Consider the following 22,586-nt stretch of genomic DNA (forward strand, 5'->3'; position numbering starts at 1 on the left):
TGCTCCTAAAAATAAGAATAAGTGTAAAAATAAGTGTTTTTATGTGGCTTATATAAATCATTTCATAGTCTGAATCACTGTCATTATTTGAAACGAAATAAATTTTGATTTTCTATCATTTAAAAAACACATGTATAAAGTATGTTTTACTGACGGAGAAAAACCTCGGGGCGTAAACTACATTCCCCAAAATGCATTGCGCGAGTTCCAGTTCAAAGGTTAGCAATACAAGGAAGTGGTGAAAAGTTCTTAGTTAATCTACTTACAAACTATTTGGTTTAGTGGGTCAAAAGCAAGTTATTCGACAGGCATATAACAGTACGCTATAATAGATTAAAAGCCGGTGTGAATGACGCGGTTTGTTTAGAGGCTGCGGTTACGATCGCTCATGCTCTGCCCGGTGCTTTCATTGACAATACTGATGGACTGATTTATATTTATACACCTTCATTTAAGAGACTTTATGATTCTGTAAGGTAAGATTTTATTTTTAGTCACTCATACTATTATTAAAATATTTGCAAATATTACTTAGATGGCTATGTCTTATTATGAATGTACTGTCATGTTAATATGTACTGTGTTTAAGGCAAAACTCAAATGAGTATTAAATACAACTGAATGGTATTTCAGTTTTTCTCTTGTCTTTCTTTCTTGTTCTAAGTCAGTGCCTCAGTTCTGACAGCAGACAAGATGAAGATGGTGACTTTCTTCATCGTGGGACTCATTGTCCACGTAGTCTTCTTTCTCTCAATATTTGACATCTATTTCACGTCCCCTCTTGTGCATGGAATGACACCGCAGCGTGTCCCCCTGGCCCCTCCGGCCAAGCGCCTGGTGCTCTTTGTGGCAGATGGTCTGAGAGCCGACAGCCTATTTAAGCCAGACGACAATGGGACAGTCAGGGCTCCTTATCTAAGGTGATGAACATGGAATAATCTGTCTTACAGGTGCTTGTCCGGTTTACGAATGTGGTCCAGAAAAGAAGACTTGAGTGTTTTTAGATGGTTTCCATAAAATGTTAAATTCCTGTTATGAATAGAAAATCACTGACATTTTTTCAATCTAATGAAATGTAATGACACTACCAGTCAAAAGTTTTTGAACCGTAAGATTTTTTTTTAAAGGAGTCTCTTCTGCTCACCAAGCCTGCATTTATTTGATCCAAAGTACAAAAAACAGTCAAATTTTGAAATATTCTATTTAAAATAACTGTTTTTCTATTTGAATATATTTTAAAATGTAATTTATTCTTGTGATTTCAACACATGATCCTTCAGAAATCATTCTAATATTCTGATTTGCTGCTCAAAAACATTTATTATTATTATTACTATTATATTCTAAACAGCTGAGTAGAATTTTTCAAGTTTCTTTGATGAATAGAAAGTTCAAAGAACAGAACTGATCTGAAATAGAAAATGTAGCATTATAATTTTCTTTATCATCACTTTTGATCAATTTAAAGCATCCATAATAAATAAAAGTATTAATTTCTATAATTTAAAAAATATTAAAAATTATACTGACTCCAAGCTTTTGAATGGTATAGTGTATAATGTTACAAAAGTGTTTTATTTCAGATAAATGCTGCTCTTTGGATCTTTCTGTTCATCAAAGAATCCTAAAAAAAATTACTCAGCTGTTTTAAATATTGATAATAATAATAATAATAAAAATGATTTCTGAAGAATCATGTGATACTGAAGACTGGAGTAATGATGATGAAAATTTAGATTTCATCACAGGAATAAGTTACATTTTAAAATATATTCAAATAGAAAGCAGCTATTTTAAATAGTAAATATTACTATTTTTGCTGTATTTTGAATCAAATTAATACAGACTTGGTGAGCAGACGAGACTTCTTTAAAAAAAAAAAATAAAAATCTTACTGTTCAAAACCTTTTAACTGGTAGTGTAGAAGATTTTTAACTTACAGGGTGTAAACTGCGTTTCCCAAAATACATTATATGCACATTGAACAAGAAAATATTAAACTAATAGCATTGCAATTATTCTTATCTGTTATGCATATCTGCCTCTTTATGTCTGTGTTCTTTATAGTGTATAAATACGTTTAATGTTCTTCTTATTGTTTCCTGTCGTAAGGAGTGTGGTTAAAGAGAGTGGCACATGGGGAGTGTCTCACACACGTGTTCCAACGGAATCACGTCCAGGTCATGTGGCTCTAATAGCGGGCTTTTATGAGGATGTTAGTGCTGTTGCCAAGGGTAAGCTGCAGTCACATGTGTGTTTGTGTATAACCGTTATGTGTGCAATTTTAATAATACGTCTCCCATTTCTGTGCGTACAGGCTGGAAGGAGAATCCGGTGGAGTTTGATTCTGTTTTTAATGAGAGCAGACATACCTGGTGTTGGGGAAGCCCTGACATAATACCGATGTTTGCTAAAGGTATAACCACACACCTGTGAATTGGACTTTGAGGGTATAGTGACATTATTTAGTAGCTTTACCAACATGTGTGTTTTGTAGGAGCCACCGGAGACCATGTGTATACTCACACTTACCCTCCAGAGCGGGAGGATTTCGCCTCCACTGATGCTTCCAGACTTGATACATGGGTATTTGATGAAGTGAAGGTAGGATACTTTTACGTAGGGGCTTAAAAAAGCACAACTGTTATTTCAGTTATGTCTATGTTATGTTAAAGCATGGCCCAACATTTTGAAGTCTGCCATTCGAAAAAATTATTGTTTAAATTTGAACAGTGTGACATGCTTGGTGAAAAATGATTTTATATACAATTTCTAAATCATTTCCTAAATCTTGGATAATGATTATGCATGCAAAGTTTTTTGTAACACATGTCTTTACTGTCACTTTTAATACATTTAATGCATCATTAATTAATGATTAATTAATTACTTAAAAAAAAAAAAGTACAATTTTTATAATGTCTGAAACCCTGAAATTATATTGTAATAAATAATAAGGTAATATTATTGAACAGCTATTTTATTGATTTTATTTTTTAAATTTTATTATTTATTTATTAAAGATTTTCTCTTGTAATAAATAATAAGATGATATGATTAAACAGCTTGTTTATTTTATTGATTTTATTTTTTTATTTTATTATTTATTTATTAAGGACTTTCTTTTGTAATAAATAAGATATGATTGACCAGCATTTTTTTTATTAAAGATTTTCTCAATGTTGCCAAAAGCAATGAAACTTTACTGTCAATTTATACTCAATTTAATTCATTATTACTTAAAAAAAAGTATTACTTTTCAAAAAAATGTATAAACATTATAAGGTCTAAAACGCTAAAATGATAATGTAACACATAAAAAGGTAATATGATTGAACAGCTTGTTTATTTTTTTATTTTTTTGTTTTATTAAGGATTTTCTCAATGGTGCCAAAAGCAATGAAACTCTACTGAATATGTTACATGAAGAACAGAATGTATTTTTCCTTCATCTTTTGGGGATAGACACCAATGGCCATGCCCACCGGCCCATGTCAAAGTAAGTAAAGTAAACATTTGTGATGTTTCCATTTAATCTTTTTTATGTTACTGTTTTACCCAAAACCACTTTGAAGCAATGTTTGTTATAAAAAATGCAAGAAAAATTAATTGTATTGCAGTATTGTGTTGAAATACCTTAAACTGCATGCATACAGTCAAACCAGAATATACCAGATATAATTTTTGATATTTATTTACTAGTGGGTGCAGGACACTATAGTTCATTTATGTAAGTGAGGATAGCAAAATAAAGTAAACTGTGACATATTATACCCAAACATTCTTCATACAGTGGACTACCAGTAAAATTAATAAAAAGTTTGTGACCAAAAATTATTCACACAATGTGACCTGACCATGTTTTGCTTTTTACACCACAGAATTAAGCATCGCTTAGTAAGTGGTAAACAAAGTATTGATAGTTGTGTAAATATTGTCATATTAGCAGTTGCCCTTTATATACCTTTCTATCAAAGTTATCTGACATTATCAAGATGAATCAGTTCTGACACAGTTTAACTCTGAGTTCTTGTCATATTTTATCACCATTTTATAAACTATAGCAAATAAACTGATAATGTGAGAAATGTCGAAGGTGTCTAAACAAATTTTGGTTTGACTGTATATTCAGAGCACCTTGAGATAATATGTACCACTAGGTGGAGCTACTACCATTGTCAAATTCTCAAATGTAATATTTTCCTTGGGATTTCTGCACTTACAGGGAATATCTGGAGAACATTGACCTGGTTGATGCTGGTGTCGCTGAAATTGTCAGCGTGATGGACGACTTTTATGGGCATGATGGAAAAACGGCTTATGTTTTTACTTCCGACCATGGCATGACAAATTGGGGTAAAACATCTCTCTGACCCAGTCTTTTGGTAACTTTAAAACTTTAGAAATCTGTGACAGGAAACTTTGTTAAAAAGGTTAATAAATTACCTTTGCCTCTGAATGAAGACAGTCTTTTAAAAATAAAATAACATTCACCTAATTTAAATTACAGATCAAGAACAAGTCAGCATTTCAAAGTAACATAGTGCTTAATTTATCACTTATATATTTGAGGTCAAAAGTTTACACACACCTTGCAGAATCTGCAAATTTTTCATTATTTTACCAAAATAGGAGGGATCATACAAATGCATATTTTTTTTTTTATTTAGTACTGTCCTGAATAAGATATATTTTTCCTTATAAAGCATCAGTGAGCATTTGAGCCTTATGTAATAGTTGCATATGAGTCCCTCAGTGTGAAAAGATGGATCTCAAAATCATACAGTAATTGTTGGAAAGGGTACAAATACATAAAAATGCTGAAAAACCATAGAAATTGTGGGACCTAAAGGATTTTCTGAAGAGCAGCAGGCAGTTTAACTGTTCAGGACAATTAAGGGACTCATGAACAACTATCACTAAACAAAAAACACAGCAGTGGATCAATCAGGTACATAGTACAGAAATAGTAAGAGTCAAGCGTATGTAAACTTTTGAACAGGGTCATTTTTATAAATTCAGCTATTATTTTCTCTTGTGGACTATATGTGACCCTGGACCACAAAACCAGTCTTAAGTCGCTGGGGTTTATTTATAGCAATAGCCAAAAATACTTTGTATGGGTCAAAATTACAGATTTTTCTTTTAAGTAAAGTAATTTTAAGGAAATTAAGTAAAGATCATGTTCCATTAAGATATTTAGTAAAATTCCTACTGTAAATGTATGAAAACTTAATTTTTGATTAGTAATATACATTGTTAAGAACATTATTTGAAGAACTTTAAAGGTGATTTTCTCAATATTTAGATTTTTTTGCACCCTCAGATTCCTGATTTTTAAATAGTTGTATCTCAGCCAAATATTGGCCAAACTATATATCAATAAAAAGCTTATTTATTCAGCTTTCATATGATATATACATCTCAATTTTGAAAAAAATGACCCTTACGACTGGTTTTGTGATCCATGGTCACATATGTAAATGTCTTTTATGTGAAATATTTTATTCAGGTCACAACAACAACATGCATTTTGTATTATCCCTCGTATTTTGTTTTTTTTTTCCATATAAAGGACTGATATGGTGGATATGGTGCCCCGAATTTGAACTTAAATGCGGCTCCAAACGATCCCAAATGCGGTTGTAAATTATCCCAGCTGAGAAAGAAGGGTCTTATCTAGTGAAACGATCGGTTATTTTCATTCAAAAAATACTTAATTTATATATTTTTCAATGTCAACGCTCTTTTTCCGGTTCATGACAGTTAGGGTATGTTAAAAAATGTTGAAAAACTCCCATCTCATGTTTTCCCTCAACTTCGAAATCGTCCTATATCGCTGTTTTACCTTTTTTTGTTAAGGGTGCTTGATTTTCTTTGCATGTTCACTTTGCAAAGACTGGGTCGGTACTTCTGCAGTGATGTAGGATGATTTTGAAATGATTTTTGAAGTTGAGGGAGAAAATACGATTGGAGTTTTTCGACATACCCTAACTGTCTTAAGCCAGAATACACAGAGTTCATGGAGAGCAAGACAAGACGAGCGTTTGAGATTAAAAAGTATTTAAATTGTATTATTTTAATGAAAATAACCAATCGTTTCACTAGATAAGACCCTTCTTCCTCGGCTGGGATCGTTTGAAGCCTCATTTAAACTGCATTTTGGAAGTTCAAATCGGGGCACCATGTCAGTCCATTATATGGAGAAAAATCCTGAAATGTTTTCCTCAAAAAACATAATTTCTTTACGACTGAAGAAAGAAAGACATGAACATCTTGGATGACAAGGGGTGAGTACATTATCTGTAAATTGTTGTTCTGGAAGATTCTGCAGATTCTGCAAGGTGTATATAAACTTTTGACCTCAAATCTGTTCAATGCAGTATGTAAGTATATGTTTTATAGGATCTCACGGTGCAGGACACCCATCAGAGACGCTGACCCCGCTGATAGCATGGGGTACTGGGGTTCAAACAGCACAACGGGAGAGTTCTCACAAATATGATGATAATTATTTAAAAGGTTTGTTTAAAGTTGGTCTGACACCTTTTCATCTCCATATTCAAACATGGAATTGATTTCATCTATATTTCTTTACATTTCAGAATGGGGGTTGGAAGCATCCAGGAGAGTTGATGTCAATCAGGTGACATTTATTGTCTCTAAATATCTATAAATGACAAGAACGCAGCTGACTGATCTTTTTATGCTATTACAGGCCGATATTGCTCCGCTAATGTCATCTCTTATAGGAGTTCCCTTTCCTTTGAACTCCGTGGTGAGCAGAGCTTTCAGATCACAAGTTCATATCAAAGAGCAGGACACTTCTGTATAGACATGCATGCACTTGTTATATTTTTTCTGACACATTTCTTGCATTGCAGGGCGTTTTACCACTGAATTACCTGAATAACAGTCAGCACTTTAAGGCTGAAAGCATTTATGCAAATGCAGTTCAGATCTTGGAGCAGTTTAGGGTAAAGTACAGTACATTTTAGTGCATTCTGTCCATTTTAATAAGAAATAATCACGATAATCTTGTGTTTATTAAATTAACAGGTGAAAATGGCACAGAAGAAAGAAACAACATTATCCTTTTTGTTTACACCCTACCAGTGAGTAAAAGTCAATGCTCTTTTATCTTCCAAAGAAACATGAATTTCGTTTTGCCAATACGAAGTAAATGTTGATTATTCATCACGTTCAGTTGTGAGATTGTCATTTTGCCCTCTAGGCCTCTGACTGACTCTAAACAGTTGGATTTTGTGCGTAATGCAAGGACTTTGATTCAGAAAGGACAGTTTGATGAAGCAGTGAGTGTTGTTTGGTTGTTATCATGTCCAAACTGACTTCTTGATAATCTATATCCTGTATTGGCGTATCATCCTTTGTCTTTTTTTCCAGATCCGTTATTGCGAAGATCTGATAGTCCAGGCCTTGGAGGGCTTGTCGTATTATCACACATATGATCGGCTCTTTCTTGGCAGCAGTGTGGTTCTGGGTTTTACTGGGTGGACCTCTTATGTGGTTTTGTTCATCCTGAAAACACATGCTAGCCTACGCAAACCTCCAACTAACTCGCACATGGTGAGTGTTTGTAGGTCATGGTCATTGTCACTTGTATTAAGGTCAGTGGTTTACTGGTAGGTCATAGGTGTTAAAATAAGTCACATCCTGTATTTGTTCGTATCTGTTGCATTCAAGGTAACAGAAAGGAGTCTTGGTCAGATGTTTCTGTGTATTGGTCTTCTTGTGGCCCTGTTCTTGTTGGTCCAGTCTAGTCCTTGGACCTACTACATCTATTGCTTGCTCCCTGTGCCCGTGTGGTTCTCCGTCATGAGGGAGTAAGTTACTCATCCCCGTTCTTATTAAAATATTTTTGCTTTGACAAGTCCCGGATAGTCTTAATCCTGAACATGTAGCAAGGTTATTTATTTTTTTTATTCTAAATAAAAAGAATAAGGAATAGAATAGAAAGCACTAGTGTTAGAGAGTCCAGTTATTATTTTATTTTAAAGTAGTTGGAATAGAAAAAGAATAAGGAATGCTGGTGTTTGAGGGTCGTTTTTTATGAATAAAAAGAAAACAAGTAGATATAGTAGAAACAGAATAGAGTGTGCTTGTGTTAGAGGGTCAAGTTTTTTATAATAAATAAAAAGAAAATAAGTAGATAAAATAGAAATAGAATAGAGAGTGCTAGTGTTAGCGGGTCAAGTTTTTTATAATAATTAAAAAGAAAGTACATATAATAGAAATAGAATAAAGAGTGCTAGTATTACAGGGTTGTTTTATATAATAAATAAAAAATAAAATGAGCAGATAAAATAAAAATGGAATATAGAGTGCTAGTGTTAGTGGGTATTTTTTATAATAAATAAAAAGAAAATAAATAGATATAATAGAAATAGAACAGAGTGCTAGTGTTAGAAGGTCATGTTTTTTAATAATAAATAGAAATAAAATTAGATAATAGAAATAGAATAGAGAGTGCTAGTGTTAGAGGGTCAGTTTTTTTATCATAAATAAAATAAAAGAAGTTGATAGAATAGAATGGAGAATGCTAGTGTAAGAGAGTCATTTTTTAATAAATAAAAATAAAAATAGAATAGAAATAGAATAGAGAGTGCTAGTGCTAGATGGTCAATGTTTTTGATAAATAAAAGTAGATAGAATAGAAATAGAATGGAGAATGCTAGTGTTAAAGGGTCATATTTTTAATAAATAAAAATAAAAATAGAATAGAAATAGAATAGAAAGTGCTGGTGTTAGAGGGTCAATTTTTTTTATAATAAAGAAAAGAAAACAAGTAGATAGAATATAAATAGAATAGACAATGTTAGTGTTAGATGGTCAAGTTTTTATAATGAATAAAACAAAACAAGCAGATAGAAATAGAACAGAGAGTGCTAGAGTTAGAGAGTTAAAGGGTCACTTTTTTATAATAAATTAGATGGAATAGAAATAGAATTGAGAGCTCTAGTGCTAGACGGTCATGTGTAGATGAAAGAGATGTGTCTTTAGCCATTTCCTGAAGATGTAAAAAATAATTAAAAGTGAGTGTGTGGGATGGCACTGTAATGTGTTGTTCACTTTTAAAATGCAAGCTTCTAGAGGGCACAGAAGTCATATTATAATTATTATATCAGATCTGTTTTCCCCCCCTTTTTGATTTTTAATGTGTTTTCTCTCTGTCACAGATTTGAAACTCTTGCCAGTCTGATTCGATCAATCCCCTCATTACCGCTCAGCAAATGCTTTGGCTATTTTTTGCTGGTTACATTTGGAATTGAATTACTAGTAAGTACTCGAATAGCTGTATGCTAGACATGGTGAATTCAGTTGTCGAGTTTCTCTGTTAGAACTGTTTAGCACTCTAGTAATTAAGGGTGTTAACTATTTTACATCTTTCATTTCCTCTCTGCTGTTTTTTTTTTTTTTTTAAGGTTTTGAGCTTTTTCTATCGGGCCATGTTGACTTTGGGCCTGGTGGTGCTGGCACTGTGGCCTGTGGCTTCTGGCCTTTACACGAAAGCAAAGGTAAGGTGAACTTCTCAAGGCCTGTTCTGATTTGAGTGTTTTTTAAGACTTGTTTATACTACTGTAGTTCAGGTCATTGAGCTGGATGTTGAGCTGTCTCTTCCTGGCTGTGTTTCCGCTGTTGCCTGTGGTGGGACGGGAACCGGACGTTAACTATGTGTGAGCACTCTTTACTTACTCATGCCAAATCCTGTCATACACAGTAATTTGTATTCATTTTCTGCATTTAAACTGTTAAACACATACATACTCTTTGATTAGTAATGCTGAATGGCATCAGGATGGTTCATCTTCTAAATTTAATGTGTTTTAATGTAGAATTTGCGCTGGAGTGTTGACCGTCTTCAACTCGTCCTCATACCTCTGGTCATCATGGAGACGCTCTCCTCTGATCCGAAGGGATCGTCAGCTGTTCATGTGCCAGGTCATTTTTGACTCTTTCCTTTTGTGATTTTTCACTCTCCTAGGACATTTTCACCATAAAAATGCAGACATTTGTGGATTTTTGATTCCCAAACGTTTTTTTCAGCCAAATACCTTTCATGTAAAATATTTATTTCCATACCCCCTGGAAATTTGTTGAAATATAAAATATTTTATTTTGCATGTCCATGGTTCACTGATTTCTATTTATGGTTACATGACATGCAGTTGTAGTAAGGGTTTCATTTGATTTTTTTTAAATTGTTTATTCCATTTATTAGCCTGCAGTTCCCTCATGGACCCCCCAGGGGTTTGCAAATTCCAGTTGAGAAACCCTGTTTTCAGAAAAAGTGATCCAGAGTACAGTTCTGTAAAGAGTAGATTCAGGCAAGCTAGAGAAATACAGGACGTGGTATGAAAGCCACATAAATAATGCAAATGATTGACTAAAGGAACTAGGTGCAATGAACAAAACTGAGAGAAAACAAAGGAGCTATACAGTAAATACTCCAGGAAGTAATGACCTAAATGCATTTGGGAAATAGATAATAGCTTAAAAATAATGTCAAAAAGAATGCCATTCAAATCCCAAACCCACACAGAAATCAAAACAAAAGATCCTTAGTAATAGAGGTTCATACAGACTCAAAATTTGTCTGTTATAGTATATTCTGCATTTCCTGTTGCTGATTATCTCTGGCGAAATTGTATGAAATCTCTTGCAGCAGCAACAAATGCTCACTGATGCTTCAGAAGGAAACACGATACATTAAGAGCAGGGGGGGGTGAAAACTTTTAAGATCAGGGTAAATTTGACTTATTTTTTCTTCTGAGAAACATGTATCTTCCTGTAGCTGCCGAAGGGCAGTACTAAATGAAAAAATATGATATTTAGGCAAAATAAGACACATCTTCATTCTGTTCAAAAGTTTACACCCCCGGCTCTTAATGCGTTGTGTTTCCTTCTAAAACATCAGTGAGCGTTTGAACCTTCTATAATAGTTGCATATGAGTCCCTCAGTTGTCCACAGTGTGAAAAGATGCATCTCGAAGTCATACAGCCATTGTTGGAAAGGGTTAAAACGCACAAAAATGCTGAGAAACCAAAGAATTTGTGGGACCTGAGGAATTTTTCGGAAGAACAACAGGCAGTTTAACTCTTTAGGGACAAACAATGGACTAATGAACAACTATCACTTAAAAAATAAACAGCTGTGGATCAGTCAGGCAACAACACAGTATTAAGAATCAAGTGTATGTACACTTTTGAACAGGGTCATTTTTAGAAATTCATCGATTATTTTCTCTTGTGGACTATATGTAAACATCTTTTATGTAAAATATCTTGCTCAGGTCAGTACTAAATAAAAAAATAACATTTTGTATAGCCCAATTTCGAGTGGACGTCACAGTGACGTCACTTCCAGCTGCGCGCGCATAGTGGTTGCAGAAAAACACTGGTAGCAAGTGGAGGTGAACGGGTAAACTCCATGGAATAAGAGAAAAAAATATTTTTGTGCCTTTTGATGTCAAAATCGGAATGCAAATAATTTTTATACAATACTGTCGTCAAAGACACCATTCGAAGCTAAACACAGAAGTTTAAACGGACATACCATGGATGAAAACTGCTATGATTACTCTACTTTTAAAGCATAAATTTGATTTAAACAATAGGTCTACATAATATTCACATATGCTGTTCATAGGGGATGTACTGTATTAGCCCTACCGTTACAGCATGACATATTATTTAAACCTATTACTATTAACCTTTTACCGAACATTTTTTTAAAATTTTATCTCACAATTCTGACTTTTTTTCCCTCACAAATGCATGTTTATATCTACTAATTCAGACTTTATAACTCGATTTAACAAAACTAATGAGTTTGTTCATTCTGAGGGAAAAAAGCCAGAAGTGTGAGATATAAGCTGAGGGGAAAAGAGAGAATGACGAGTTGTTTTTCCTCTAGATTTGTGGGATATAATCTCGGAATTGCGAAAATAAAGTCAGGTTTTTGAAATATAAATCAAATTTATCTTTTTTATTCTTTTATTCCATGGCTCCATAGACTGGCAACTGAACCGCCCATAAAAACGTCATCCCAGTTTCGGATCTGTAAGACTATCCCACTATCGTAACGCCAATTTCGAATAACAGTGCTTATCGCTGGGTGACAAGCTCTTGTAATATGTGAATAACATTTGAAAATGACATCTAATCGATATAATCTATACTCTTTTTAAATCTAAGTATTTTGTGCCGTATCCTTGTAATTCTCTAGCCGTAAAGGCAATCTCTCCCGGGTTTTCTGCAACCATGCTGCGCGCATCCCGAATGTTTACAAACAGATAAATGGTCTATTATACCCCTTAATTTTTTGTAAAACAATTCAAATTTTGCAGATTCTGTAAGGTGTATGTAAACTTTTGACTGTACATTCCTGTTACTCTACTGCAAAATATTTTAGAATCTAATCATTTTAAAGATTTTAAATAGTGGATACAACTATACTTTTGATCTCTGCGAATCTTATTTGTGTGCATATGTTTCCAGATGATGCAGGTGGTGCTGTGTGCTTACACCCTGACCAGCACACACTCCAGTCTGCAGCTGAAGCAAGGCTTGCCACTCTTCAACCAGCTTGTTAGCTGGCTCACACTAGGTTTGCCATCTCCATGATGCTCTGTTAACAATACAGACTGCATTAAAGGCGGATAGTTCACCTAAAAATGAAACTTGTCATTGTTTACTCACCCTCATGTCATTCCAGATCTGTAAGGAAGATATTTAGAGCAATGTGTCTTAGTGTCTTGTTTTCCATACAGTGAAATTCAAAAGGGTCCAGTGTTGTTTTAGAATCTTAAAATATTTTCTTTTGTGCAGAAAGCCATAAAGTTTTGAAATGACATGAGGGTGAGTAAATCTTGTGATGAAGCCTTGATGCATGACTTTTAACCAGTAAATTGCACTTCTTCTTTTCTTCCATCCTGTTCGTACTTTATCCTCTGCTCTCACACTTTTTTTTGCAGTTTCCTCATTTTTGATACCGCTGTTGAGTTCCACCAGGCTCTTTCACAGACTTCTGAGTATCCTGATGTCCTTAATTTGTGTCTACCTCCTCCTGAGTACAGGGTAAAAAAGCCACTGACGGTCAATCTATCAATCTATCGCCATCTAATCTGCAGTTTTAATTTGTCCGTGTTAAGTTTCACAGTAGTTCAGCACATGTTAGATTTAGTCAAATGCTCCTCTTGAGGTTGCCCGTCTAAGGAAATGGAATTCAAAAACAAACCACATGGTGCACACAGTAAACAGCTGAGTTGCAAATGTTTGCAGTTCAACTGCCGACTGCTTTGAGACAGTTTCAGTTATACAGACAATATTCAAATTAATAATTGATTAAATTGGTTAATAATTAAATAACACACTACTGTTTAAGTTTTAAGTTTGGGGTTGGTTATTTTTAAGGACGTCTTATATGCCCACCAAGGCTACTTTTATTTGATCAAAAATGCAGCAAAACATTAATCACATAAACTTACATAACTTCTGCTAAATCTTATTTGGTGCTCAATAAACATTTCTTATTATTATCAATGTTAGAAACAGCTGTGCTGCTTAATATTTTACAAAACTTACTGACCCTAAATTTTTGAAATTGTAGTGTATATTCTTAAAATATTAATCAAGTCACATGATACTCTGATTAAACAAATCTAAACTGAATTGCAAATAACTTTTAAAGATGTTATTCTATTTTCATTTTGTGTTATTGTAATTCATTCTTAATTTTATTGTAATTTATTCTTATTTTTAAATGAAAGCCCTTATTCTAATAGCTATTTGGTTTGTAAATGTGAAGGTATGAGGCTCTTTTCCCTCCTGTGCTGTCGTGGTTGATGTTTGCATGGATCAACATTGAGCAGGAAGCCCTGAACACACAAGAAAGTTCAAATTGGACTGAGGTACCGTCCCCTCCTCTAGACTTCTTCTTTAGGGGCTTCCCTTCAGCCTTCATATATACAGTGGAGATCAAAATTAGAGAACAACCTATAATTTTCAAAATTTCAAGGTCACTGCATGGTCTTATTTGAATTTATCCTGACTAAAAGGGCAGTTTTTAAAGATATTTCATAAATGAATTATTTTCTGAAGAACAGTATAAAAAATTAGATATTTGAAAGAGAACTCTGATCAAAATTAGATTTTTCTTAATTAGATTTCCTTATTTATATGACAAACCTTATTTAATTGGCAGCATTTCTCGAAATTTCACTGAGATTGCAAGATGGCAGGCCGCTCTAAGGCGACCGGCCTTTGCAAGACAAGTTGGTCATTCCAAATTTGTGATTTCTTGAATATTGCAGGTTTACAATGACACTAATTCATTCAAGGCCCCTAAAAAGCCTGGTCGTCCACTAAGACAAATGCATGAGAAGACAGGATAACGCAGAGATTCTCATTGGAGAATCGGTTCAGCACTGCAGCTGGAATTGCCTGCCAGTTCAGTGCTGAAAAGGGGAAGGATCTGTCTCAGCATGTTTAAGAGAATTTGAACTGAAAGTGAAGAGAGCAAAACTGGTCTAAAATTTCTTTAGTAATAAGAGCAAGTTTAATTCATTTGGGGCTGATGGGAAACATTTTGCATAGCGTCAAACTGGGGAAGGACTGAACCACAAATACATAATGAAGTCAGTGAAAGATGAAGGACAAAGTGTCATGGTTTGGGGGATGTTTTTTGCACCAGGGATTTGACGTCATATACAGCTACATTGCAGGGTGAATGCAAATGTTTTTTAGAACTTCCTTCAGCAACATGCAGTTCCTTCCTTGCAAGCATCTACTAATTGGCCAGCAATTTCATGCAAAACAGGTAAAGCAATTCAGAAGCTAAGAATAATGAGCTAATATAATGGCCAGCCTAAAGTCCTCATCTAAGCTCAACTGAAAATCTTTGGTGACAAAGTTATGGCTAAGAAACCCACTAGTCACCAAACTTTGGAATAGAAGAGTGGTTCAAGATCACACCAGTGCAGTGTGAGAAACTTGTGATGTCCTGCAGATGTTTCTGCTGAAGGCATTCAAAACAAGGGCCTTCACACATCCTACTAATATCTGACAGCTTTAACCCTCATCACCTCATCACTGTGTTTTCCACTAAATGAAGCTTTTTGTTGAAATGCTTTAGATATTTTGTCAAACGTGGTACAGTGATATACCTACAGCTAATATTCCTTCAAATTCTGAGCCATATTTCAGAAAAAATCAAGTATTTATAGATAGATTGTTTTCTAATTTTGATCTCCACTGTGTCTGTATGTGTGTGGGTACTTGTTTTTGTTACATTGTGGGGACCAAATGTCCCCACAAGGATAGTAAAACCTGAAATTTTTGACATTGTGAGGACCGGCCTGCGTTCCCCGCAATGTTAAAATTTTTTTAAAAATAGTAAATGATGTTTATCTGAAAGTGTAACGATGCAAACATGTTTTCTGTGAGGGCTAGGTTTAGGGTTAGGGTTGGGTTAGGGGATAGACAATATCGTTTGGTCAGTATAAAAACTATAGAAGTTTATGGAAAGTCCCCACAATTCACAAAAACAAACATGTGTGTGTGTATGTGTATATATATATATATATATATATTTAGGGTGTAACGATACATGTATTCGTACCGAACCGTCACGATATGGGCATCTCGGTTTGGTGCATGAGGCCTTACAACGAATACAATTCACCCTCAATCCAGAAGGGGGCGCCCACAGTAATGCAAATCTGTTTGATAACTGCTGGCAGAAGAACAGCGAATGCCAGGAGTTGTGCACTTGAAAACAAAGCCCACTAGACAGTGACCATGTGCTGATTCTGAACACGTCTCTCACTGACAAAGTAGTATAACGTTACTTTAAACGCAGTGGTTCTCAGCCTTTTTTGGGCCAGCGCCCCCCTACCCATTATCCAGGTCCCTCACCGCCCCCCATCAAATAAATCGTAGTCTAATTGTTCTCACTGAATATTAAAGTTGATTATTATTATTTTATGTTTATAATGAGGACTGTTACTATATTTACAGTAATTCAAATGTATGGGGTCGTTATGATTTTTAGGAAATTACTTCATTTCAAAGATGCATTGAAATGATCAAAAAAGACAGTGAAGTATTTTTTAAGCATGTTGGTGGTTTTCATTGCTACAGCTTCAGTGTTGTTGAGATGCGGATATATCTATATCAAATTAAAAAAGACTAAATAAAAATTCCTGTTTAGAACATCCACAGGGACATTTTTACAGAAGAAATTTTAGTTTGTTCTTCCATTCCTGGAACTCTTGAACACGCTTTTTACTGATGTGATATGTTTGGATGTTTTCAATTAGCTTTCAGTGCAAATTAATATTTATCCCTTAGTTTTAGAAAATATTGAAAATATATTCCCTTTTTTCTGACATAGTGGACATTGTTATTTTGGTTGGTAAATACCACATTTACACATGCAAATGGAAGAAATGTAAACCATACTTTACTATGTTTCATTGATTTTGTGAACATATTTCAAAGTTTGATTACAAAAAACTAAGTACAATCCTAATTCTAGAAAAGTTGGGACGTTTTTGTAAAATTATAAAATCTGTGATTTGATCTATTTAACTTTTATTTAACTGACAAAAGTACAAAGAAAAGATTTCCAAAGTTTCCGCTGACCAACTTAAATGTGTTTTGTGAATATAAACACATTTTATTTTTATTTTTTTTAAATTTATTTATTTTTTTAAGTATGCAAAAAGTTGGGACAGAGGCAAAATAAAAGTGAAAAGGTTCTAGAATTTTCAAAATAGTTACTATTTTAGTGCTGTCCTGATTTATATATTTGTTATGTTCAATTAAATTTCAAATTTTGCTTTTTCGTCAGTGTGGTTTGCTAAGGAAATGATACACCGTCTAGTCTAGAAGCGGGAGTATTCTTTTAAACTAGCAGCTAACACTAATGTAACACTACTACACTGGCCGCGAACAGCTCGACATATTGTGTTAAAGCACATAGAGCCCGTTATAAAAGGTGGATTGTATGAGAATGGGTGATTTGGTTGTTTTGGGAAGAAATTATTTGGTTGGTGTTTAGTTTTTGTGGAATTGTTCTCTTACGAAGATATTGGTATAATTAAAAGATATAAGGGAACTTTGGAATTGTATAGGGGGTGGGAATAAATAAGCTTTAGCTTCATCCCACTCCTTTTCGAACATTTTTTTTTTGTACTGTATAAAGTTTTTTTGGGATGTTTTTGTTGGTGCGGCAACACATGTATATATGTATATTAGTTTGTTTTAAATTATGTTTTGTTCGAAATAATAAAAAAAAAAATGAAATGAAATGAAATAATCAGTCGTTCAGTAACAACTGAGCGCGAACGCTGCAGTAAACGGATGCCGCGTTTTATTTCTGTCGCACTTGTGCTACCAATAAGTTGTAGAGACGGCGTTAGGATGTGGCAGACTACTTTCTTTTGCAAGTTTCAGCTCATATATCTTTGGTGTAAACTCGTCTTAACCAAGTGCCCCCGTTCAAAAATATTGCTTGCAGCGCAATTTCCATATTTACGATGTATTCAAATTCTAAACTGTTATTTATTATGCAAATTATAGACTTTGTAAGTTACTTTAGTCGCGTTCTAAGGGCAGGGTTGCCAACTTTTAAATTCAGCTTGGAGTGAGATTTTTTTTTGTTGTTGTTTTGGAGTGGGGGGTTGGGTTGGGGGAAGGGGGGCGGCGATCTCCATTCCATATCTATTTATATGTATATGTACATATAAGGAGATAAAAATGCAGTTGAATGCTTTTTTTTTTTTCTTTGCATTGGAATTTAAAACGCTTTTCTCTGTTTAACCTTAAGTACTACACTAATTGTAGAAGCCTGGAACTGATATGTTTCGTGTTTGTGTGTGCCGGCGAGATTACTTCAACTTTCTTCATACCAGCAAAATCAATTTAAACAAAAAACAAATTGGATGTCTCTTTCTGCCTTTTGAGTTTTCTTTCCTGTCACAAAACGGAACTGAAACTCAGCAAATATAGGCTACGTTAAGTGTCACACAGTTTACTTTCAGTTAACTAAATTAAATATATTTCAAGTATTTATTCCTTGTATGTATATATATACTGCATATTTTATAGCCTATATAGGGCTCTAGAGTGCGACCAATTTGGGGTCGCACGTGCGACCTAATTTCTCAATGGTGAGACTAAAAAAAATCTGAGGTCCCACCGGTGCGACCAGCAGTTTGAGGGCAAAAAAACAAAAAAATTCTCCACGACTGTGGTCCAACAGACACACATTAGGCCCATATCGTGGTCTAAACCAATCAGAGATAGTGAAGGGAGTGTGGGAAGACCAAGCCGGCAATTAGTGATGGCCGGATGGTGGTTATATCCGTGCGTGCTGCAGATAATCCGCGGGTTGGGTGGGTCAGGTAATAAAAAAATGCGTTCTGATTATTTGCGGGTGGATGAGATAAATCAATAATGATGCAAATACTAACTACATTTTCTAAAAATATGTACATTTTCAAAAATAAGAATTAGAATAATTGTAAATGGCGATTAAATGCGATGCGGTCGAACATTTGTGTTGGTGCACTTAAGAAAAAAAGTTAGGCGCACCAGTGCAACCAGTGCAACAAGTTAGTCTAGAGCCCTGCTATATATGACATTAATTTGATATAATATTTAGTATTTTCACATGTAGGTGGAAAAAATTTAATTTGTACTACTGTCTGTTTAAAATAAATGTAGAGTAGAAATAAATAAATGTAAAGTAGATCTGTTTTTTTTTTCTGTTGTACCGAAATAGTATCGAACCGTGACCCTTGAACCGATGTATGTACTGAACCATGACATCTGTGTACCCTTACACCCCTTATATATATATATATATATGAAATAAGTATCACAGTAAGAGTAGACCACAGTGAACATACCACTAATTGTACCGATTTCTGTTTTCTCAGCTCTCCAGCATTGATTTTGATGAAAACATTGACATTACCAAGATCAGGCAGCTGAGGCTGGATGACATTCGGAGATCTTACTTCTTTGCATCCTTTTGGACTACAGACTGTTTGATTTGTGCCTTTTGATTATTATTTTTTTTGCTATTTAAAACAATAGAATTCCTTAACTGTTGCAATAGGTGTTTTTTATTATAATTGCATTCTTCGGATGTGGTAACATTGCCTCTATTAATAGGTAAGCTGCTTGTTTTTAAACAAGTTCACTTCCAGAACAAAAATTTGCAGATAGGTTACTCATTTTAAGATTTCTCTCCGTATAGTGAACTTCAATGGTGTCCCCGAGTTTGAACTTCCAAAATGCAGTTTAAATGCAGCTTCAGAGGGCTCTAATTCAAGGCAGAAGGGTCTTATCTAGCGAAACGATTGTTTTTTTTTTGTTTTTTTGTTTTTTTCCTAAAAAAAATTAAAATTTTTATACTTTTAAATTCAAATGCTTGTCTTGTCTAGCTCTGCATGAACACTTTGTATTCCGGTTCATGACACTTAGGGTAGGTCGAAAAAGTCCCATCTCATTCTCTTCTCCAACTTCCTCCAACGTCCTACATCGCTGTTTTACCTGTTTTGTAAAGGGTGTTTGATCATCTTTATAAAGCACTGGGTCGGTACTTCTGCAGCGATGTAGGACTATTTTGGAGAAAATGAGATGGGAGTTTTTCGACATACCCTAACTGTATTCACCCGGAATACACAGAGTTCACGCCGAGCTAGACAAGATAAGCATTTGAGTTTAAAAAGTATATAAATTGTCATTTTTTTTTTTTTTAGACCGATCGTTTCACGAGATAAGACCCTTCTTCCTTGTCTGGGATCATTTAGGGCCTTTGAAGCCGCATTTAAACTGCAGTTTGAAAGTTCAAACTCACGGGCATCATAGAAGTCCACTATATGGAGAGAAATCCTGAATTTTTACCTCAAAAAACATAATTTCTTTATGACTGAAGAAAGACATGAACATCTTGCATGACAAGGGGGTGAGTAAATTAATCTGTACATATTTTTGTTCTGGAAGTGAATTTATCCTTTAAGTACACTAGTGCTATAAAATAAACTTTAATAAATTTTGCCTTTATCTTCCCTCACAGTTTCGATCCAGCCTCAGTTTACTGCTTTCTGACCGTCTTCAATCCGTTCATTATGGGCGGCCTGCTGATGTGGAAGGTATAGCACTTACTCAACATAAAGTTTCAGATTAACTCAGATTAATTTTTTTCATTTTACATTAGTGCCATAAGCACTATTTGTGCTTTTATGATATCATGCTTCTTTTAACTGTTGCATCCTCTTGCAGGTGTTAATTCCATTTATAATTGTGATGTGCACATTCGAGAGCATTCAAGTGTCAACACAGCTCTCATCACGAAGGTACTTATCAGAATAATTAGAAAATCAGGAAACCAAGTCATTCTCCATTTGCCCATACTGTTTGCAGACTGACCACTTCTTCAAGCATTTGCTATATTTGGGCTCAAGTCTTTCACAGACACTTCCTTGTTGTCAACAACTAAGCTTTGGTATCTAAAGTACTTGATTTAAAAAAAAAAAAAAAAGGCCAAAGTCCAACAAATATATGTTCCTGCTTAGACAGAACAAAATATATTAGATAGCGTTATGACATTATTTTGCATATGTTTGCATTAAATCTGCATTTATTTTCTAGCCTTTTCCTCGTTGTGCTTGTCATCTCAGACTTAATGGCATTGGTAAGCTTAGCACCGAGAACATGACAAATAATAGCAAAAGTTGCATTTTTTTTTTATGAATCAACTATTAATCACTATCTCTGTTTTTTTTTTTTTTTCCACCAGCACTTCTTTTTCCTAGTAAAAGATTATGGAAGCTGGCTTGACATAGGCACTAGGTGGGTTAACTAGGTGTTTAGCTTCCGTCCTTTTACCCATGTTTGCATGTTTGGTTTGCATCTGTCTTTTAAAATACATATGCAAATGCACATATCGCATAATATGATATGTTTCTTCTGTGTTGCAGTATTAGTCACTATGTCATTGTAATGTCCATGACCATCTTCCTCATGTTGCTGAGCGTCATGACGCACATCTTAACATCCAAGAGAATCCTCATTGGACGGAAACGAAAAATGCACTTTAGGTGACAACCGAGTATCAGGATCTTCTTCATTATGTTTACAAGGTGCAAAAACAAGCATTCAGTAGCACAATAATACGACTGATGTTCAGCTTAGGGACTTCCTGTTTTTGGGTATTTCTTAACATCATTATTACTTAAGACTTATGAATCTGCATTTTCTAACAGGAAGACCTTATATGGTATAACTAATATAGGGAAAGTGATCTGCTATTAATATAGCAGATGTATGGGTATTTTAGTTTTGGGACTTGAGGGGGGAAAAAACGCCACAGGACTGAATTTGGCTGAAGGGAAAGTACTTGATTATGTCTATATATATGTACTGTATGATTAATGCCAAAGGTGAGGAATGTTACTGTACTAGCTGATTTTAACTGGGATCTAATTCTGTTTTGGTAAATGTGTAGTTTTATAATATTGTGTTTTAATATTATGTAAATATGTAAAATTATTTATTTACAATAAACCTTTACATTTAGTGTAATGCCTTTAAGAAAAACAGCACATTAACAAATGATGTGCAATTAAAATACAAAGCACATTTTTGTTTTGTGAGGGAAAGAAATTAATGCTTTTTAAATTGAGTAAGGTTTTAATTTTGTTACACTGTAAAAAAGTATAAAACACAATTTGTTGAGTCAACTTAAAATATTTGTTGTTACCCTGCTGCCTTAATTTTAAGTTTAGTCAACTTGAAATGTTAAGTTGTACTAAGTGAGAGATTTCTGAGTTGACTAAACTAAAAAGTTGGTTTGTTAAACTTAAAAGCTGGGTTTGTTACTCAGCTGCCTTAAACTTTTAAGTTGAATCAACTCAAATATCTAAGTTGTCACTTAGTACAACTTAACATTTTAAGTTGACTAAACTTTTTTGAGTTGACTGAGCTTAAATATTTAAGGCAGCGGGGTAACAAATTATTTTAGGCTGACTCAACAAATTGTTTTTTACAATGTATTAAAATTTTATAGCAGTAACAAATGTTTTTTGAGCAGCAAATCAACATATTAGAATGACTTCTGAAGGATCATGTGACACTGAAGACTGGAGTAATGATGCTGAAAATTTAGCTTTGATCACAGGAATAAATTACATTTTAAAATGTACAAAAATATAAAAGTTATTTTCAGTTGTAATAATATTTCACAGTATTACTGTTTTAATAAATGTGTCTTTGGCTATGCATTAAATTACATTACATTAACATTGACATTATATTATATATATATTTTTTTATTTACACATTTTTTTCTTATATGCTAATTACATGCAAATGATTATAGTCTGTTCAGAAAAACATTATTTTTATTCACATCATCAATGTCCATTAATAACTAAAAGCACATCCCCCCTGCAGCTGCGAGAAGCACAAAGGGGAAAAGCAAAAAGCAAAAACCACAAACCCTGTGTGTATAAGACTAGACACTAGTATTGAGCACCATTAAGATTTTAATG

The 22,586-nt window shown here is 34.1% G+C and overlaps 1 protein-coding gene across 1 annotated transcript; it reads left to right on the forward strand.

Annotated features, from left to right (window-relative positions):
- The first annotated feature begins 216 nt into the window (after window positions 1-216).
- On the forward strand, window positions 217-22,305 carry pign (phosphatidylinositol glycan anchor biosynthesis, class N). Its single transcript, XM_051097909.1, has 29 exons — window positions 217-476; window positions 665-920; window positions 2,113-2,234; window positions 2,318-2,416; window positions 2,498-2,604; window positions 3,375-3,499; window positions 4,226-4,356; window positions 6,406-6,522; window positions 6,606-6,646; window positions 6,719-6,778; window positions 6,885-6,977; window positions 7,060-7,115; window positions 7,235-7,313; window positions 7,405-7,587; window positions 7,705-7,844; window positions 9,198-9,297; window positions 9,444-9,536; window positions 9,604-9,695; window positions 9,855-9,960; window positions 12,520-12,628; window positions 12,996-13,098; window positions 13,829-13,931; window positions 18,966-19,052; window positions 19,148-19,203; window positions 20,111-20,186; window positions 20,317-20,390; window positions 20,686-20,728; window positions 20,834-20,886; window positions 21,015-22,305. Exons 2-29 carry the CDS (start codon window positions 694-696, stop codon window positions 21,136-21,138), a joined length of 2,799 nt encoding a protein of 932 aa, XP_050953866.1. The 5' UTR covers window positions 217-476; window positions 665-693; the 3' UTR covers window positions 21,139-22,305.
- The last annotated feature ends 281 nt before the right edge of the window (window positions 22,306-22,586 follow it).

The sequence above is a fragment of the Labeo rohita genome, chromosome 24, assembly GCF_022985175.1.
Source record: "Labeo rohita strain BAU-BD-2019 chromosome 24, IGBB_LRoh.1.0, whole genome shotgun sequence".
Classification (NCBI taxonomy): domain Eukaryota; kingdom Metazoa; phylum Chordata; class Actinopteri; order Cypriniformes; family Cyprinidae; genus Labeo; species Labeo rohita.

Bases quoted from the DNA above. Each gene is read 5' to 3' on its own strand.
- pign (XM_051097909.1), top strand. From the start codon at position 694: ATGAAGATGGTGACTTTCTTCATCGTGGGACTCATTGTCCACGTAGTC. The intron at 7,116-7,234 runs GTGAGTAAAAGT...TTTGCCCTCTAG, and splicing joins TTTTTGTTTACACCCTACCA to GCCTCTGACTGACTCTAAAC. The intron at 7,314-7,404 runs GTGAGTGTTGTT...CTTTTTTTCCAG, and splicing joins AAGGACAGTTTGATGAAGCA to ATCCGTTATTGCGAAGATCT.